This window comes from Rhododendron vialii, chromosome 10a, assembly GCF_030253575.1.
Source record: "Rhododendron vialii isolate Sample 1 chromosome 10a, ASM3025357v1".
In the NCBI taxonomy this organism is placed as follows: Eukaryota; Viridiplantae; Streptophyta; class Magnoliopsida; order Ericales; family Ericaceae; genus Rhododendron; species Rhododendron vialii.
This window is the reverse complement of record NC_080566.1, coordinates 28,690,125-28,710,774: the sequence shown is the minus strand read 5'-3', so window position 1 is coordinate 28,710,774 and position 20,650 is coordinate 28,690,125. Positions and strand designations below refer to the sequence as shown.

Genomic DNA, 20,650 nt, shown 5'->3' with positions numbered 1-20,650 from the left:
CCACATGTCAACCACATATCCTCCAGCTCCACTCAAATCCACCCTTGCTCCACCATATTCAACCCCACTGACCATATAGTCCTAGTAAACCAGCCCAAACCGGTCGTAACCATGCCTTTGGAGTCAGAAGTAGAACTCATGTTCATTAGTGAACCCTCTCATCCTAATCCAAGTCTTCAACTCTTGCAGACAGGCTTCGATCTCTTCAACGACATCATTGGTGATCTCCATGACGACCCTATTCAGCCTGTACGACTTGGTCCCACCTCGACTCATCGTGATCCTATCCCGGTTATAACAGATCCTAATTCTTCTTGGAACTTTGAAAGCCAGTTTAGGGCTGCGCTACCAGCATTCTTCGGGCAAGAGCCTGAACTTAGCATGCAGGCTGTAGGTTGGTCCATAGCCGATGGTGATGATTATGCCGCTCCTATAATCCAAGAATGGAACCAGCTTGAGCTAGAAGGCTTTTCGTTACACCCTGATTATCTCCCACTCCCTTAGCATGACCAGGCTTGGGACGAAGAATGGCAAGTTGGACACAACCAGGCGATGCTCGATCCTTTGGATGGTATTTCCTTGTACATGCTGTTCCAACAGCCAGAACCTATGTTTCCCGAAGAGGAATACTATTGGTATCCAGGGAGGTATTCTCGAACAGATACGTTTAGTTGCTGAACACATGGTTTATGAGAGCACGTGGTAACTATGGTAGGACTTAGCAAAGAAGGGCGGTGAATGGCGATTTGGATCATTGGCATGAGGAGTCATTGGCCCATATAGTCTGTTCGGCAGATAGAGACATACCGATTACATTGGTCCAAATAGTTAAACAAGGACCAAGTTACATGTGAAGAAGCTGGTCCAGGCAGTCTGTTCGGCTATGATACAGCCGAACAAGGAAAGAGCTCCAATCAAGAGCAAGAGCAGAGGGAGTACTCTGGAATATTCCAGAGTAGTCATGTCCCGTAAGGGATGAGAACCCAAGAATATAGGATCTGAGAAAGATACCCAACGAGAATGGGATGTTCGGCCATTAATGGAAAAGAATCCTAAAAGGACTCTTTTATAATAAACTGATAAGGGAACGAGAATCCAAGATATTCTGGTTTCCTATACGAGGTAGGAAACCTAGTGCAACACAGATACTTGGGCAACAAGCATCCATGAATCTATAAATATGAGGTAAACCTAGAGAAAAAGGTATGCAATATGTTGCATTCTCATATTCTCCTACTGATAATTAGAGTTTATTGACAAGTACGTAATACTAACTTTAGCATCGGAGGGCCTTTGCCACGAGAGGCAGAGGTGCGCTCACCCCTTGTCTGTTTTGCAGATTAGGGTTCCGACGACGAATTAGGGTTCCGGTGAAAAGGCACGAATAAGCCGTTGCAATCCAATTGATCCGAAGCATCAATTGTTTTCATCCCCCTACAGGTATCCCGAACCCACTTGGCAATTTCCATTGGATTTCGACACTAATCCTCTTCAAGGCTACGATTTACCAGATTACATGACTCACTTTGTTGAGGACAATTTTGTTCAAGAAAAACCTCGTGTCCTAGGGGAATGCTTTCTCCCTTCTACTCTTGACAGGCTCGGCAATTCGATATCTGATGTCGAGCAGGACCCCACTTTCTACATTGTTGATGAAGGACTTCCGCGCCCAATAGTTCCTTTTCCAACTAGGTAAGACTGCAGTATCATGGTCACGGACCTTGTCCCGCCAGCCAATCTTTGGGATGTCGATGATATAGTCAATATCCAAGTTGGGGCAGAGGTTTGGACTGTCAATCATTCCTTAGTCGATGGTGGACTTTGGGATGTTCCCTTCATCGCCAACTCAGAACCTGTTGCAGAGGTTGTGGCGGTCAAGGATTTGGACTTTTGGGACACGCTTCTGGTGAAGGACTTGGCTGAAGATTTGGGTTTAGATTTGGAAGTGCCTACAATGGCGTCAGCAATCGACAAAGGGAAGCGTAAACTGGGTGAAGTCCCTGCTGACCTCTGGGATATTGATCAAGACCCTCAGGTCGTGCCCTCTTTTGGAAACGTTCACAATGTTACGAGGAGTGGACGGGTTTTTCAGCCTGCTAATCTGCAAGCTGGAAGCTCGTCCAACCCTTCTAACCAAAGGAACGAGCCCTCTACCTTCCCAAAGTCTGCACCACTTGAAGTACCTGCTGGCACCTTCGATATGGACATGATTCAAAAACAACTTGAGCGGATTCCCGCTGCTATATCAATCTGGACACTGATTTGTTCTTCTCGTGAGCATCGATAGAAACTGTGCCATACTCTTTCCCGTCTTGAGATTCCAGCTAATATCATTCCCGAAGCGATGATATCTCTCATCCTCCTACCTACCTCCAAGCACACCGTCATCTTCACTGATAAGGACCTACCGGTTGAAGGGGTCGACCACAATCGCCCCTTGCACATCACTGTTAAATGCCGAGGGCTCTGGGTCCCGACTGTTCTCATCGACAATGGTTCAACAATTAATGTTTGCCCTTTAAGGGTGGCTTACCGTTTGGGTTTGACTAAAAAGGACTTTGCACCTTCCAATATGGCTGTTAAGGCATACGACATCACTCGCCATGTAGTTGAGGGTACGCTAATGCTAAAGCTCGATGCTGAGGGCTTTGAAATGGATGTTGAATTCCATGTTGTCGACATCCCTGCCACTTTCAACCTCCTGCTCGGTAGGCCATGGCTGCATAGATCTGACATCATGGCTATGCCATCAACTCTCCATCAAAAGGTCATGCTGGGACTTCCTACTGACACGTTAACATTTTGTGGGGACTCAGGCATTCGCCCGCTCAAGGAGGATGGTACTCCAGTTTTGGGAATCGTGCACAGTGAAGAGGACGTGGATCTCAGAGGTTTCTCCTTTGATACATCTGGCTACATTTTGGCCATCAATGTGGATGGGGACTTTATCATAAGCTCTATTGCTTTAGACATTATGAGGAAGATGTCCTATCTACCTGGTTTGGGTTTAGGGATTCACCAACAAGGGATCCTGGAGTTCCCTACCTTTCCTTCCTGTGAGGGCCGTTTTGGTTTGGGGTACATCGCCTCAGCCAATGATGCCAAAAGAAGGAAATGTGCGGGAAAACCTCGAACTCTCTATGGTGACCCCGACAGCTACTTCGTCTGCAAGAAGGGAAACACTATTTACACAGGGCAGGCTGAGCCTTTTATTGACTCGAAGACCGAGGAGCTGCTACCGAGTTTTGAGATTTTCGCTAACGACACCTGGTCGGATTGCGATGAGGAGCCAGCAAGGGTCGAATTCAACAAGAAGCTCAATCAGTCGAAGATCAAGACTGGCTGGCTGGAATCTTTCAATCAAGGAAGCTTGGAGCAGCTATTTCACGAGTTCTCCTAAGTAGGTTTGGCCGAGGAAGCTGAAGAAGCCGAAGTGCTCAAGCTCGAGGCCAATACCCTCGAGGATCCCACCTCTCCAAGGGTAACCTTAAAAATTGCATTTTTAAACCGCGCTTAACTTGCATTGATGATGTGTCTGAGTCTGAGTCTGACACGGAGTCTTCTGAGTCTAGCTTTGAGTCGGAGTTTGTGTCTCTTGGCCCTCCACGTCATAGCTTTTATTTTGAGTTTGACTCTGCTGTACTTGGTAGCCCTGAAGGGCCTTTTGGAATGAAAGAATCTACTTCTGACTACTTTTATGATTTATACATAAACTATGTCGACCCTGACGATGAAAGGATAGATTTCGATGGGGATATTCCCAAGGAAGTCCGTGCCTTCATCGAAAGGGAAGATCAAAGGCATGCTCAGCCGTTAAAAGAAGAAGTAGTTTCTTTAAATTTGAAAGATGAAGACGATCCTCGAATGGTTCAAGTGGGCTCCACTTTGCCCCCAGAGGAATACCAAGACTTCAAAGAACTGCTCATGGAATTCAGTGATATTTTCGCATGGTTTCATCAAGACATGCCCGGCATTGACCTAGAGATAGTGGAGCATCAAATTCCTCTACTGCCAAATGCTAAACCCGTAAAACAGAAACTAAGGCGGATGAGGCCGAATTGGGTGCAGAAAATCAAGGATGAGGTCACTAAGCAGATCGACGCTGGCTTTCTTATGGTTTCTCAATACCCCACCTGGGTTACCAACATTGTGCCAGTCCCTAAAAAGAATGGACAAATTCGGGTATGCGTCAATTTCAGGGATTTGAACAGAGCGAGCCCTAAGGATGATTTTCCCCTTCCGCACATTGATGTACTCGTTGACAATACGGCGGGACATGCCATGCTCTCATTTATGAATGGATTCTCGGGTTATAATCAGATTCTCATGGCACCAGAAGACCGTGAGAAGACGACGTTCATCACTGAATGGGGGACTTACTGTTATTTGGTCATGCCGTTTGGTTTGAAGAATGTCGGTCCTACTTATCAGCGCGCTGCTACGATCATTCTGCACGACATGATGCACAAAAAAGTTGAGGTCTATGTAGATGACATGATCGCCAAGTCAAAAACTCGTGAGGGGCATGTCCCTGTTCTTCGAAAGTTCTTCGAACGACTTCGTAAGTATAGAATACGTCTCAATCTGCATAAGTGTACTTTTAGAGTCACAGCAGGTAAAATGCTGGGCTTTCTGATCACTACTCGTGGGATTGAAGTTGACCCGTCGAAGATTGAGGCTGTACTTGAAATCAAGCCACCAGAGTCTGAAAAGGGAGTGCGGAGCTTTTTGGGGAAAGTTTAGTTCATTAGCAGATTCATCGCCAAGTTAACTTTGACTTGCGAGCCGATGTTTCGTCTTCTAAAGAAGAATACTCCGTTTGTATGGACAGACAGGTGTCAAGCGGCTTCCATATCCATTCAGAAGTACTTGCAGAATCCCCCGGTCCTCATGCCGCCAATTCTTGAGAAGCCTTTGATACTTTATTTGTCTATGAATCCTTCATCTATGGGGTGTTTACTAGCTCAAGAAGGAGATAAGGGTATTGAGAAGGCCATTTATTACTTAAGTAAGAAGATGGTTGGATGTGAAGAATGCTACACAGCTCTGGAAAAGACATGTTGGGCTCTTGTTTGGGCTTCTAAGAAGTTGAGACACTACATGCTGGCTTATCCAATGAAATTGATTTCTCGAATGGATCCTTTCAAGTATCTGTTTGAGAAGCCAGCACTTACTGGTAAGTTAGCACGTTGGTTGCTCTTGTTGGCAGAGTTCGATCTTGAGTATGTTACGAGGAAATCCGTCAAGGGACGAACAGTTGTGGAATTTTTGGCCGATCACCTTGTTGATGGACCAGAGGACTCGATTTTGTGTTCCCAGATGAGGAAGTGCTAACAGTTGTCGAGGATGTGTGGACACTCTACTTTGATGGAGCGGCCAACCAGAAGGGATATGGGATCGGAGTACTTTTGATTACACCTGATGGCTCTCATATTTCGCTTGCGTTCAAGCTCAATTTTGATGTCACAAACAACCAAGCTGAGTATGAGGCCTGTATTGTTGGTATGGAGGCCGCTCTTACCCTCGGTGTGGAAAAACTTAAGGTCATTGGTGATTCTAATCTCGTCTTATCTCAAGCCAATGGGGACTGGAAGGTTCGCGAATAGAAGTTAAAACTGTATCATTAGGATCTTATTCCTCGTTTTAATAAGGTTACTTTTACTCACATCCCCCGCTTAAGGAATCAATTCGCTGATGCCTTGGCAACATTGGCTTCCATGGTCGAACTTCCTTTGGGTGTCAAACTTCGCCCTAATCTGATCGAACAGCGGGACTGTCCTACCTATCAGTATGTCAACGTCGTCGATGATGTAGATGATGGCCTACCCTGGTGACATATGGAATTTTGTTGAAAGTGGGGAGTACCCGACTGAAGCCTCTAAGAAGGATCAACTCACGTTACGAAGGATAGCTGCCCAGTACATCCTTTGTAGAGGAAAGTTATACAAGAGATCCCATTGTGGGATGCACAAGCTCTGTTTCAATGGCTCTGAGGCCACAAGGATTATGGAGGAGGTTCATGACGGAGTCTGCGGTCCTCATATGAGTGGTGTCATGCTTGCTAGGAAAATCCTACAACAGGGTTACATCTGGTCCACGATGGAATCTCAGTGTGTGGATTATGTACGGCGTTGTCATAAGTGTCAAATCCATGCCAACCTAATGCATGTTCCCCCTTCTAACCTCTTTGGCATGACTTCTCCTTGGCCTTTCTCTGTGTGGGGCATTGATGTCATCGGCATGATCAGGCCATCTGCTTCGAACGGTCACAAGTTCATTTTGGTAGCAATAGATTACTTTACCAAGTGGGTGGAAGCCGAATCCTACAAAACCCAAACTGCAGTTCAGGTTGCCCATTTTATCAGGAAGAACATCATCTATCGATATGGGTACCTCAAGCGTTTGTGTTAGATAATGGGACTCATTTCAAAGGCAGGGTTTTGGAATTGTTTGAACAGTTCAAAATCCAGATCCATCATTCAACTGTTTACTGTCCTCAAACAAATGGAGCTGTCGAAGTGGCAAACAAGAACATTGAGACGATTATCAAAAAGTCTGCTGAATCGGCCCGGGACTGGCATGAGTAACTACCTCTAGCACTTTGGGGGTATCGTACGTCAATTTGAACATCAACAAGAGCGACACCCTATTCTTTAGTTTACGGGATGGAAGCAGTACTCCCTATCGAGCTTGAGGTGCCATCATTGAGAATCATGGCAGGGTGCGGACTCACAGAATCTGAATTGCTCAGCGAGAGGTTTGTTGAACTCATGCTTTTCGATGAGAGGAGACTCTGTGCCTTATACCATGTTCAGGGGTATCAGCAAAGGATCGCACGGGCTTTCAACAAGAAGGTGAAGTCTAGGGACTTGGTGGAGGGAGACATGGTTACGAAGGAGATTCGGGCGCCTATATTCGATCCCCGTGGCAAGTTTCGTCCAAAGCGTTCAGGGCTTTACATTATAAAGACTATCCTTTCTGGGGGAGCAGCTCAACTTATAGACCTCGACGGCAATGAGTTCTCCACTTTGGTGAACCTGGATCAACTCAAGCGTTACTACCCCTGAGAGAAGCTTGTTGGGCTGAAAACCACAAGGGTGGGCATTTCCAAGCAAAAATTAGAGCAAGCCTGCTGGATCGAAAACCTGCGAAGGCGATTCAGGCAAAAATAAATAGGCAATATTCAAAAGTTCGCTAGGTCGAAAACCCGAAGTGGCGGCACTAGGCAAAAGTTAGAGCGTAAAAGGAGAGTCAAAAATACTCGAGTGAACCTAAGCTTGAACTACGTTTTGACCTGATTCCTTGAAAAGGGATATGTAGGCAGTCTCTTAATGAGATTCGGTCACATTCCATCAACATGATCTGTGGTTTACCATTTTGGAATCATCTTCGATATTCAAAGTGGCGTGGTGTTCAACATTTGGATCAATAGGAGAAAGTTTTAAATCTTTCGATTTTATTCAAACTACTATTTCTATTACATAGCTGAGCAAAGCCTTAAAACAGTTAATCATAAAAACAGAATAAAATGCTAGAGGCCTTAACAGACTCACAGTTTATTCTAGATCGTTAGAGTTTGTCAGGAGTCAGTCATCGCTTTGTCTTCTTGCATTTCCCTTTTTAGCCACGCTTTGTATCGATGCATGAGCTCTGTGCTGAAGCTTGGTTCTGCTTCGCCAAGTTGCCGCAGACCCCAATTAACCTCATATCCGGCCAAGTTCTGTGCGGTGAATGTAGGGATATTGAAAGTTTCGATTCCAGCTCGGTGCAGTCCTTGACTTATCCCTAGCTGACGAAGAATGCGACCAGGAATGTAGAATGTGAAAGCTGTCAGCCCGGCTATCACCATTCTCTCGAAACCTGTAGAATTAAGGGCCATGTCTGGAATGTCTAGGGCCTCATGCCTCCAGATGATCTCATTCAGGAGCATTTCATTCATGAACGTGTACCACTGGTTCATGAACATCTCCGGATATATCATCCCGGGCCGATGCATCCGACCGGGCAGATGAGGCCAGTTTGCCTCCGGTGCCGTGAGCAATCCCAATTTGTCTGATAGCCATAGCTGTATGAGTGAGTGAGAAGACAAGTAAGGAGCCATATACAACTTGAGCGAGAAAACAAGTGAGGAGCCCGATATGACCTAAACCGAGAGATGAGGTAAAAGGGTAAATGTGTGAAAACTGGAAAAAGGTGAGCTGAGTGAGAATTTATCTGCAGCAGGAGTGGACTACCGCCGAATACATTTGTTTGGCCAGTAGAAACCAAATCCAAGCCTATGAGTGTCTCTGCTAAAACCAGCGGCACCACGTTCCTTCGAGTACCCATTTGAGTGGCAACGTTCACCAGCGAGGGGTCGACTCGCCCATTCGGAGATACTAGGTGGCCAGTACACTGATTGTCAGGGGGAATCGGCGTCGAGCCTGCAAGGCGATGTCCTCTGTGTTCCCTTCAGGCCCGTACCATTCCATCAGGCGCATGATGTTGATTTGCCCCTCAGTTAACAAACTTTCAGCTGCTCCCCTCGAAATGTTGAGACATGATTGCAAGAGTTTTGGCATGCTCTTCCTGTAAGGTGGTACAACAATCACGCTCGAACCGAACCCTCGGAGATACGCTTGGAATTCTTCCACAGTTGGGCACAGCTCGTTGTCCCTAAACCTAAAAACATGGATTTCTGGGTCCTAGAACTGTAGCGCTGCCATCAGAATTTCGGGCCGGACCCTCACGTTTCGAAGAAAACGAAAAGCGGCCAGCCCGTGAAATCGAAATGATAGCCAATCTCCAGCTACAAAGGCTGTTAGCCACGGGCCGATCAAGACTGGAAGGTTATTCGCCATTGTAGGAGTGTTGAAAGTGCTTGCTCTGGAGGGTGTGCCTCACATTTGCAGGGGCATGCTCTTTTATAGCGAAGGCTTCGTGAAATATCTCCCTTTTCCAAGACAAATATCCAAGCAAGGTGGCATTGCCCCCTTCAATGCAAGGGCACACCTGTGAACTGCCCCAAAGGTATCCTGGACGGCCAATGACAGTGACAAGGCATCCAATGTCTCAGATTCGAGTTTGGTCAAACAAAGGTGGCTTAGCAGGGATTGTCCAACGCGCGATTGTTGTTCCATCACGCGACCTTCCCAGTTCATCGCGCGATGGTTTGGTCTGCAATTTGATAGTTTGCAACAGCTACTGATCAATTTTGGTTAAATTCCGTTCTAAGGGGTAGTTTACAGTTTTGATTACTCCAGCAAATCATTATTGGTATATGTGACTGTGTCCAAGTGTCAGATTCGGAGTATTGCGCTCAACGAAGATTTTGGGCTCTCGGTGGCCCATTTCAAATTCAAATTGGGATTTCAAACGGTCGAAGTTTTTTTCAGAGGCTTTTGTCCCATTCTCTCATGCCATACAGGTCATGTGAGCCTAATATGACCGTAGGGAGGTGTCGGTTTCAGTCCGGGACATAATCGAGTCGTGTTTTGCATCTTGTGTCCATTTTTGTGTCATTTCTAGCACTTTTTGGTCTAAACTTTGCTCCGGGATGTATTTTTCGGTTTCGTTGATTTATACAAGACATGTTGTACATATTTGATCTCATAGAAGTGTCGGTTTTATCAAAATTGAAGTATTTTGAGTTTTGGCTTGTTGTTGCTTAAAATTTCATTTTTATTTCCTGTATCCTCGTATCCTAATCGTGTCCTTGGACGTATCCTCAATTTTTCTTCTGATTCGGTCACATTTATACATGCTTTTGTGTCTGTAAGCAGTCTCAGCATGTCATCAATGCAAGTTTGGTATTAGTGGTGAGTTTTATTTGCTCTAATCTACTGCAAGAGTAAATAAACCGTGAAAATGCAAATTTTATAGCTAAACCATGATCTATCCATGTCAAGCAAAGAAAACTACTGCATGTTTGGCACTTCGGCCAATCAAAATCGTCATGTTTACTTGCGCACATCTGCCCGCGAATCAAAGGCACACAAGCCTCAAAACAGCTATCAAATGTCAGCTAGGGCCTATTCGCCCACCATCTACCTATCTACTTGGGCACGCAGGCCCAAAATCGAAAATCAAAAGTGCAGGAAGTAAATGAGGCTTCGTGGTAGCCCTCAATCCTTTCCAAGCCAATCTCTGTCGCCGTTGTCATCGTTGTCATCTATCTCTCGGGGATCTTGCTTGAATCTGGGATCGTCTACGGTGTCATCAGAGCCGCTGCCGTTGGACGATCCCTCTTCCTCCCCTTTTTCTTCTTCCTCCTCTTTGTCCTCCTCTTTAGAGACCTCAAGCACACTACACCAAATTTTAGTATTTGCGGCATGAGAAGACTGCCGTTAATAGTCCCAAAACCGCCGGTAATAGTTCAAAAACCGCCGGAAATAAACCGCCGGGAAAACAATTGTCGGAAAAACAAAAGCGGCATTAGAAAATCGCCGGTAATACTAAACACGACAGTAAAGAACCGCCGGTAATAATACCGCCGGCAATAAAATCGGTGGTTAATTTTTTTCTGCTTTCCCAGGAATCGAACCCGGAACCTCCGGATCCTATAGCGCGCCTGCTACCAACTGGGCTGATTCGCATATTGCGTCATGTAGGATAAATAATAATATTTATATTATATGGGTCGGTATTATTATAAACGGCGGTAATAAACCGCCGGTATTAAAAAAACCGTATATTCTATTATTTCCGGCGGTATTTTAAAAAACCGCCGGTAAAAGTTTGTACAAACGGCATTTTTAAAAAAACCGCCGTTTTAGGTAGTTATTGCCGGCGGTTTTACTAATGCCGGTAAAAATAGCTTTTAACGGCAATTTTTTTACCGTCGGTAAAAGCGATATTTGGCGTAGTGGCAGGATTAGTCGCTTCTTGCGGACCGGCTCATCTTGTGAGGGCCTTTGGCACATCTTAATTTGGTACCGCTCTTCTGTGCGCGCCACAGCCTCTCGAGCTGCCTCCTCACTCGTGGCGGTCGGCTATGGGCCTCTCGTCTGTCGTTTAGTAGTGACCGGAGAAGGTGGAGCCCTTTCTACCAATTTCCTCTGTGGAGGGTCTTTAGCGTTTTTTCTCCTAGGAGCCGCCTATCTTTGTGCCTGCATGGTAAATTTTGTGCATTAGTATACATTGTGCATATTGTATGTTTGAAAGCAAGTATGATCAACTTCAAACCAATGGCTATCAAAGCATAATGCGTGTCAAGCAAGAAAGCAGACATAAAGTATCGAAAGTAGGAATGTATCATTTTCTGAAAGGTATACCTGAGATCTCTGAGCCGCCCATGATGGAGTTGGGGCTAGATAGCGCAAGTCCAATGGCAAACCACTTGCAGCTCTTCTTACTGCATTCTCCAACGCAAGCATGCGACGAACAGCTTCGTTCGCCCACTCAGTTGGTACCTGCAAAAGTGAATTGGGAGTTATCAGGGCAATTCAGCGATAATTCAATTCCAGCGGCATGCAATGAAAGGAAACAACAATGTCTTACTGGAACAGTAATTGGCGTAGGCTCAACTCTGGTAGGGGCCAGGTGTAGCTTGGCTGGATTGCCCTGAGAGTCTACCACTACTATCTTCCACAGCAACTCTGGTGGCCCACCTCTCACCGGTTCGCTAAGGCCTCGTCTCACACGGCCTTCGCCACCACTCTATCTCTCTCCTGCAGCGGTCCTCTCCTCAGCAGCTCCATGAGCCTGACTCTGGACCTCTCTGAACTCCCGGACTCTTAGCGGCCCTGCCAAACGCTCCCTCTGGTATGTTGCATAGTCCATGTCAGGATGCAAGTGGCGTGTCAGGTCGGTGTCAGGCTGCGTAAACATCTCCAGTTCAACCAGTGTGTACTCCCCTATGTGTGAGGCCCGTGGTGGAAGTGGCCCCGGCACCTGGAGCTCAGTGAAGCCGAGCGACTGTCGTGTCACCCTATCTCCCAAGTACCACTGCCAACCAAAGGCTAACTTCAGCAACACTCTGCTAGCCGTCACAACCCTGCTCTTAGCCAAGTACTCGGGCTCTGGCCCTGCCACCGTCCAGGGATCCCACTCGACCTGCACATGTGAAAGGGAAACAATGCAAGTATTGATCAGGGACAGCATTAAAGCAATACAAAGGTTATGTACTTTGTTCGGTCAAGTTCCATGTCATACCTATGAGGGTCGAAGCTCGTTGAGGTATATCCGGAAGCCGTTCAGGTCGCCTCTGCCTTTCTTCTCTCCCGTGTTCTTCTTGCTCCAAATGTGTGCGCGCAGGAGAATTCCCAAGTCCAAGCTTTTGGATGCTGGGTGGCACATGTTCAAAACCTCGTAAGCCCAGAGCTGCATGGTTCACAAGCAAATCAAATCATCAGTGCATACAATAATACGATCGAGCAAGCTATGTAATCAAATGGATACAAGTGTAATATGAAATTATGCTCTACTTCATGGAAATCATACCTCCCAGATTCTCCAATATCCAGCAGTGCTCATCTCCGTCCTCGACGAGTCACCCAAGAAACCATAGGCCGCGCCCAATGCCGCTCCATCCCAATCGAAGCGTGAGGCTGTCCTCAAATCTCTCAGTGGAGGCAAGAATGCAAGTGAACCTTACTGCGCCTATTCGGGTACAGGGTTGCGCCAAAGAGGTACAACTGGTACGCCCGGGCCATCTGCTCTGCTTCCTGTTCGGTTGTCACCTTTTTCTTAAGGTACGTGGTGAACTACCTGTACCGTGCCATCCCTTCCTCAATCTTGGGCGCCTCTCCCAAGAACCACTCTAGAGCCACTGGGTCTTCATGAATACCCGAATCAAATGGGATAGGCTTGCCCCCGACTCTTAAGCCGGTGATCGCTGCTGTAGGGAGGTATTCCCGAACAGGCCCAAGAAGAGCCCGAGCACGGTGATAGAAAAAGGTCAACGCGCTATGGACCAGTGACATGAGAAGTCGTGGGTCCAAAGAGGTTGTACGAATCTTGGTTCAGTAAAACACGAGACGTTATTGGACCAAATACAAGGAAAGTGACATATGATGCCACTGTTCAGGTAACTTGTTCAGCAAAGAGAGAGCCGAACAGGAGGAGAGCTCCTTAGACAAAGGAAATGGTCCAATTCATTTGATAAAGGACCAGTTACATGTGAAGTAACTGGTCCAGGTCGTCTGTTCGGCCATGAGATGGCCGAACAAAGAGAGAAGTCCTATCAGAGGGAACACTCTGGAAGAGTCCAGAAACAGTGGTTTTCCATTAAAAAGTAAAATCCTGAGAATGTAGGATCTATAAAAGATACCCAACAGGAATGGGATGTTCGGCTTGTTATGGAAAAGAGTCCTACAAGGATTAAGGAAATAAACTGATAAGGGAACGAGAATCCAAGAGATCCTAGTTTTCCTATACGAGGTAGGAAACCTAGGGCAATATGGATACTTGGGCAACAAGCATCCATAAATCTATAAATATGAGGTAAACCTAGAGGAAAAAGGTACGCAATACATTGCACTATTCGATATTTACCTACTGATAATTAGGGTTTCTTTAGTACGAAATACTAACAAAGGCATCAGAGGACCTTTGCCACGAGAGGCAAAGGTGCACTCACTCCTTGTCTGTTTTGCGGGTCAAGGGTTTCGTTGACGAATTAGGGTTCCGGTCAAGAGACACGAGAAGCCGTTACAATCCAATGCTGATCAGAGCACTACTTGAATTTGCCCACCTACAATTGGCGCCGTCTGTGGGAAACGAAAGAGTTCCCTTTGAAATACGACCATGGTGGAAGTAGATCCAGCAACACCACACGACCCAAAGGATGTGTTAGATGGAGGAAGGGATAAATCTCCACCTGGGACTCCGAGAAAGCCCGAGGGAGGACACAAGAGGACCACGAGTAAGGGCCGCCCCCTTACCGTCCACGGCAACTCCAAAAATAGAGAGGGAGAGACGACATCGAAATCCACGAGAAGGACTAAATCCCATCGAGGGGATGAATCGATCGCACACTCCAGGAGTGTGTACCGTAGCGAAGACGTTCTTGATAAAAAGAGGCAAGAAATCGAGGAGTATGCTCGTCTGATTAAAAAACGAGAGATCAGAGAATTAGAAAGAATCAGGGAACATCCGGAGGATTCCGGACTATCTCGAAGAAATTCTAGGGGCAGTGGATATGCTGTGGTACAATACAAAAAAGCTCCTTCACGAGTAAGAAGGAGCAGAAGCAGAAGTCCAACCCCAAGGCGACATAAAACTTCTCCACGAAAAGGGAGAAGCCAGACCCGAACACCGGAGCAAAGGAGGGTTTCTCCTAGAAAGAGGAGAAGTACAGGTCAAAGTTCTACCCCTGAGGAGGAAGGGAGTAGGAAACATCATAAGGACAGGTACGAAAGACCTGATTCCGACTGGGAAAGAACTAGACCCAAGAAAGGACCAAAGGATGAAACCATGTCTGCACGAGAAGCAGCACGGAAAGCACTTCAGAATATAGCATCCTCCCTTTTTGCAAAAAAATTACAGGAGGCTAAGTTGCCGACCAGAGTGAAACACGGAACGTTCATCCTCTACGAGACAGATGCTGATCCCGTGGCACATATACAGCATTATCAGCAGGCAATGTTTATGCATGAAGGAGATGATGCAATTATGTGCAAGATGTTCCCGTCAAGTTTAGGGAAGGTGGCTTTGTCTTGGTTTCATAGGTTGGGTTCACGCTCCATCCGAACATGGGTGCAGTTGGCCGAAGAATTTACTGCACGGTTTTTGACGAGCAGGAAAGCTCCAAAAACTTTTGAGAGCCTTTCCTTTATGAAGCAAGGCGAGGACGAGCCGATCAGGACATATGCAAAAAAGTATTGGGAATCCTTCAACGAGATTGAAGATTGTAGCAAGGAATACACGATAGCCACATTCAAGACAGGTTTACCTGTTCGGGGGGAACTGCGTAAGTCCCTAAACATGAGCCCAGTGCAGACATTGGCAAAACTGATGGAGCGAATTGAGCAGCACGCCAAGAACGAGGATGACATTCTACGGGAGGGTGGTAAGCTGGCCGCCGAGCAAGTAAAGGGGCCTATAAAGAAAGCAGACAAGCCAGAGCCCAAAACTTATCGTGAAAGGAAAGATTATGGGCAGGCAAAGAAAGAGCAGTACCAGGACAAACAAGCTCCGGATCCAAAGTCATTCTTCTCAATAAATACGGCCTGGAAAGACCCCATTTACAGAATTCTTTATCGAATAAAGAATCAGCCCTATTTCAAATGGCCTCCAACTCTAGGTGGGAATAAAGATGCAAAACGTGCTATGAATCAGCACTGCAGCTACCATAAGGATTGGGGCCATATGACAGAAGATTGTGAGATGTTTAAACGGCATCTTGATAATTTGGTCTCGCGAGGTTATCTCAAGGAATTTATCCAAGAAGATCTCAAGGACAAAGAAAAAGCAATGGAGTTGGATTACGAGCAGAATCCAAAGGGAGTAATCCATATGATACATGGATTAGCCGAGCCTTATACGAGGAATGAGGTGAGATTGCTTCAGAGACAAATAAAGCATGACCAACATGTGATGCAGTCGGGAAAGAAGAGAGGGCATAATGAGGAAGCATGCAACGAAGGCATAGTTTTTACAGATGAAGATCTGGAAGGAGTCCAGGTACCTCACAATGATGCTTTGGTCATAACCCTACGAGTTGGGGAATATGACATGGAGAGAATCCTGGTGGACTCTGGGAGTTGCACCGAAGTGCTATACTACGATGCATTCAAGAAACTGGGATTAACTCAAGAGGACTTGGTACTATCAGTAACCCCTTTGGTCGGATTTGGAGCAGGAGCAGTTTGGCCGTTGGGAAAGGTAACTTTGCCTGTTCGGGCTGGTACAGTGGCGCTACGAACCGACTTCCTGGTGGTGGATGTACCATCCTCCTATAACGTGATTATAGGGAGAACATGGTTACATAAGATGAGGGCAGTCTCTTCTACTTTCCATCAAATGGTAAAGTTCCCAAGATCCAATGGGATTGAACAGATCAAAGGTAACCAGAAGGTAGCTCAACAATGTTTGATATCCATCTTAAAAAGAATCCATAACGCCCACCATGTCAACACAGTGGAAATTCCAGATCAGCCGACCATTGAGGATATCGGTAAGGACCCAACCGAGAGGGTAGTTAAGGGTTTGAAGAAAACACAGATCAACAATATTGATCCAGATAGGTATTTTTTGATGGGGTAATCACTGCCAGCAGACGAAGAGACTGAATTGATAAGTTTCTTAAAGACTTATGTCGATGTATTTGCCTGGACGCCAGAAGAAATGCCTGGGGTAAGTGCAGACGTAATTTGCCACCATTTAAACGTTGATCCTCAGCATAAGCCAATCATTCAGAAAAAATGGAGGGCATCCGTGCAGCATGTGGATGCAGTTATCGAAGAGGTCGATCGTTTGTTGGAGGCCAAAGCAATACGTGAAGTCTACTACCCAGAATGGTTATCCAACACCGTTGTGGTGAAGAAAAAGAATGGAAAATGGTGAGTCTGCGTAGACTTCACAGACCTGAACAAAGCCTGCCCAAAGGATAGCTTTCCACTTCCAAGGATAGACCAGTTGGTTGACGCAACTGATGGGTATGAGCGAATGAGCTTCCTCGACGCATATCGGGGATATCATCAAATTGCCATGTTCGGACCAGATCAAGAAAAGACTTCTTTTATTACACCACGAGGGTTGTACTGCTACAATGTCATGCCCATTGGATTGAAGAATGCAGGGGCAACATATCAGAGATTGGCAACCATCATGTTCAGAAAATTGCTCGGCAAAACTATGGAGGTTCATATAGACGACATGGTGGTGAAAAGTAAAACTGGGCAAGGCCATATAACAGATTTGAAGGAGGCTTTTGAAATCTTGAGGAAATACAAATTGAAACTCAACGCCTCGAAGTGTGCGTTTGGAGTCGATTCTGGAAAGTTTTTGGGCCACCTTGTAACCTTGAGGGGGATAGAGGCGAACCCCGACCAGATAAAGGCCTTACAGAATCTGCAGAGTCCTCAGACAACGAAAGAAGTCCAGCGGTTAACTGGGATGGCAGCGGCTCTTAATCGATTTATTAGCCGGTCAAGTGACAAGTGCAAACCTTTCTTTCAGCTGTTAAAGAAAAGGGAAGGATTCGAATGGGGAGCAGAGTGCGAACAAGCCTTCAAGGATCTAAAGGGATATTTGGCTTCTCCCCCACTTCTTTCGACTCCGGAACCAGGTGAGTCCCTAGTTTTGTACTTATCCGTTTCTGAGCATGCTGTGAGTGCAGTCCTCTTAAGAAATAAGGGATCCGAGCAAATCCCTGTTTATTATGTGAGCAAAACGTTATTAGATGCTGAAACAAGGTATTTGCCCCTCGAGAAATTAATCCTGGCGTTAAGGATGGCAACCAGAAAATTGCCACATTATTTCCAGAGCCATAAAGTTGTGGTTTACACTGAGTTCTCATTAAAATCACTGCTACGAAAAGCAGACTTCTCGGGAAGGATCTCAACTTGGTCTGTTGAGTTGAGCCAATATGACATTGAATATCAGCCGCGCACAGCAATCAAAGGTCAAGTGTTGGCTGATTTTGTGGCAGAATTCTCGCCCACAGTAGCACCTTTGCCTCCTACGAGAAAGGAGCATGAAGCAATGCCACCTGTAACGAAGAAACAGGTATCAGCCGAACAAGATCCCCTGGAATGGAAGCTGTTTGTTGATGGGTCAGCTTGCAACACTGGTTCAGGAATTGGAGTTGTGCTTCTACCCCCTGAAGGGTCAATGTTGGAACTATCTGTTCGGCTAGGGTTTAATGCATCAAATAACGTGGCAGAGTACGAGGCACTCTTAGCTGGTTTGAGAAGTGCAAAAACCCTAAAAGCAGAACGTGTTAGGGTACATTGTTATTCACAACTTGTAGTACATCAACTGTCCGGGCAATATGAAGCTCGAAGCGAAAAGATGGCGGCCTATGTACAGGCAACCAGAGATCTGCTTGATACCTTCGAAAGGGTGTATATTGAGCAAATAAGTTATGGAAAGAATGCTCACGCAGATTCATTAGCATTGTTAGCCGCAGCTGTGCCAATAGAGTTTAAAAGAAAGATAGCCGTGGAGTATCTGACTGAGCCGAGCATTGGGAGAAGCATAGAGATGGTCTTGGACGTGAACCAAGGACCAAGTTGGATGGACCCAATTGTGGAGTTTTTACGAGATGAAACACTCCCTTCAGACAAAAAGGAGGCTCACAAAATAATGACCAAATCTGCTCGATTTTGGTTATCACCAGAGGGAAAATTGTATAGGAAGTCCTTTACAGGACCCTATTTACTTTGTGTGCATCCTGAAATGGTGCAAAAGTTCCTCCACGACATTCACGAAGGAACATGTGGAAGCCATGCTGGAGGCAGGTCGATAGCCCATCGAGCAATCACCCAAGGTTATTGGTGGCCATACATGCAAAAAGACGCTAAGGTATACGTTAAAATTTGTGAAAAATGTCAGAAGTTTTCACCAATGATTCGAACACCAGCCGAGGATCTGGTGCCTCTGACAAGTCCCTGGCCATTTGCTCAATGGGGAATGGACATAGTGGGTCCACTACACAAAGCAACTGGGAATCGAAAATTCCTGCTAGTTGCAACAGACTATTTCACTAAGTGGATTGAGGCAGAACCATTGGCCAAAATCACTAAACCTATGATAGAAAGGTTCGTGTGGAAGAGCATCATCACTCGCTTTGGGGTCCCTTATTCATTAATCACAGACAATGGGTCCCAGTTTCAGAAGAAGTTCAAAACTTTCTGTGCCCAGTATGGAATAAGGAATTACTACACGACTCCAGCCTACCCCCAAAGTAATGAACAGACAGAGGCTTCCAACAAAACAATTCTTGATGGAATCCAAAAAAGGTTGGATAAAGCAAGGGGAAGTGGCCTGATGAATTACCATTGGTTCTATGGGCATACCGAACAACGCCTAGGAGGTCTACGGGAGAGACCCCCTACTCATTAGCATATGGAACAGAGGCCGTTATTCCATTGGAAATAGGTCTGCCGACCAACAGGACCACTTTGGTTGAAAGTGGAGGAAATAATAGAGCCTTCGAGATTGAATTAGACCTTGCCGAGGAACGACGAGAGCGGGCCTTGGTGCACTTGGCCTCATACCAAGAGCAGCTCATCAAGAGTTGCAACAAGAATGTACACCCACGAGAGTTTAGTGTTGAAGACCTTGTGCTTCGAAAAGTGCTCGGCAACACTAAGGTCGCCAATGAGGGAAAGTTAGGAGCAAATTGGGCAGGCCGATATCGAGTTACTGAAATCGTGGGCATTGGGGCTTATCGATTGGCAGACTTGGACGGGAACCCAGTGCCAAGACCTTGGAATGTCCATAATCTGAGAAAGTTTTTTATATGAATATGTTTTTCTTTATGCATATCGTGATTGAGTGAGAGTTACGAATAAAACTCTCTTGTGTTCTAGTTTTGTTATTCTAGTTGCAAGGGGTACGAATAAATGCCCTCTTGAGTTTTACAATTATGAATAAAGTCACTTTTTTCAGTATAAATGTTGTGCTCTTGGGATTTGTTTTTAAAAAATACGAACTACGAGATTAGTTTCCCTTATTAGTATTGGGGAGCAGGGGACAGGCCCTTATACATTTGCCCTTATACATCTAAGTACGAGACCACTTGTATGCCTTGTTTAAGTACGACACACTTAAACTTAAACGAGTACGAGAAACTTAAATAAGTACGAAATACTTAAAAGTTTCAACACAGTTTTCCAAAACTACAAACACCCATGTTAAAAACAGATGGCTAAAACAGAACTGTCAAACAAAAGAAGACTGAATTCACTCGTCTTCAGTAAGATCTTGTGTAGGGAGGTATTCCCAAACACATATATTTAGTTGTGGAACACGTGATGTCTGGAAGCACGCGGTAAGTACGATAGGACCTACCGCCGGGCAGTTCGGTAAACAGCGATATGGACCAGTGATATGAGAAGTCATGGCTATAAATAGACTGTTCGGTTATGATACAGCCGAACAGATGATATAAAGAACCTAGCACGTGATACGAGTGATCACGGGCTGAAAGCAATACAATCGCTATCCGAATAAATGGTGCGTGGGACCATAGTTTGAATATAGACAGGACAGTCATCATGCTAAACAAGTGTTCGGCAATATGGACCAGTTACATGTGAGGTAGTTGGTTCAAGCCGTCTGCTCGGCTATGAGACGGCCGAACAAAGATTGAGCTCCAACTAAGATGGGAGCAAAGGGAATACTCTGGAAGATTCCAGAATAGTCATGTCCCATATAGGGATAAAAGATCCCAAGAATATAGGATCTGAGAAAGATACCCAACGAGTATGGGATGTTCGGCTCTTAAAGGAAAAGAATCCTGAAAGGACTCTTTTCCATAAACTGATAAAGGAAACGAGACTCCTTGATATCCTGGGTTTCCTATACGAGTTAGGAATCCTATGGCAATAAGGATGCTTGGACAGCAAGCATCCATAAATCTATAAATATAAGGTAAACCTAGAGGTAAAAGGTACGCAATATTGCATTATTATTGCTTTCCTACTGATAATTAGGGCTGAGTTTTCTAGTACGTAATACTAACAAAAGCATCGGAGGGCCTTTGCCACGAGAGGCAAAGGTG

At 45.7% G+C, this 20,650-nt stretch overlaps 1 protein-coding gene across 1 annotated transcript; it reads left to right on the top strand.

Annotated features, from left to right (window-relative positions):
- Positions 1–3,864: 3,864 nt before the first annotated feature.
- Positions 3,865–5,606, top strand: LOC131303089 (uncharacterized). Its single transcript, XM_058329878.1, has 3 exons — positions 3,865–4,083; positions 5,210–5,222; positions 5,320–5,606. The coding sequence occupies exons 1-3, from the start codon at positions 3,865–3,867 to the stop codon at positions 5,604–5,606; spliced, it is 519 nt and encodes a 172-aa protein (XP_058185861.1).
- Positions 5,607–20,650: the final 15,044 nt, after the last annotated feature.

Excerpts from the sequence above, each read along its gene's own strand:
- LOC131303089 (XM_058329878.1), top strand. The coding sequence starts at position 3,865 with ATGGTTCAAGTGGGCTCCACTTTGCCCCCAGAGGAATACCAAGACTTC.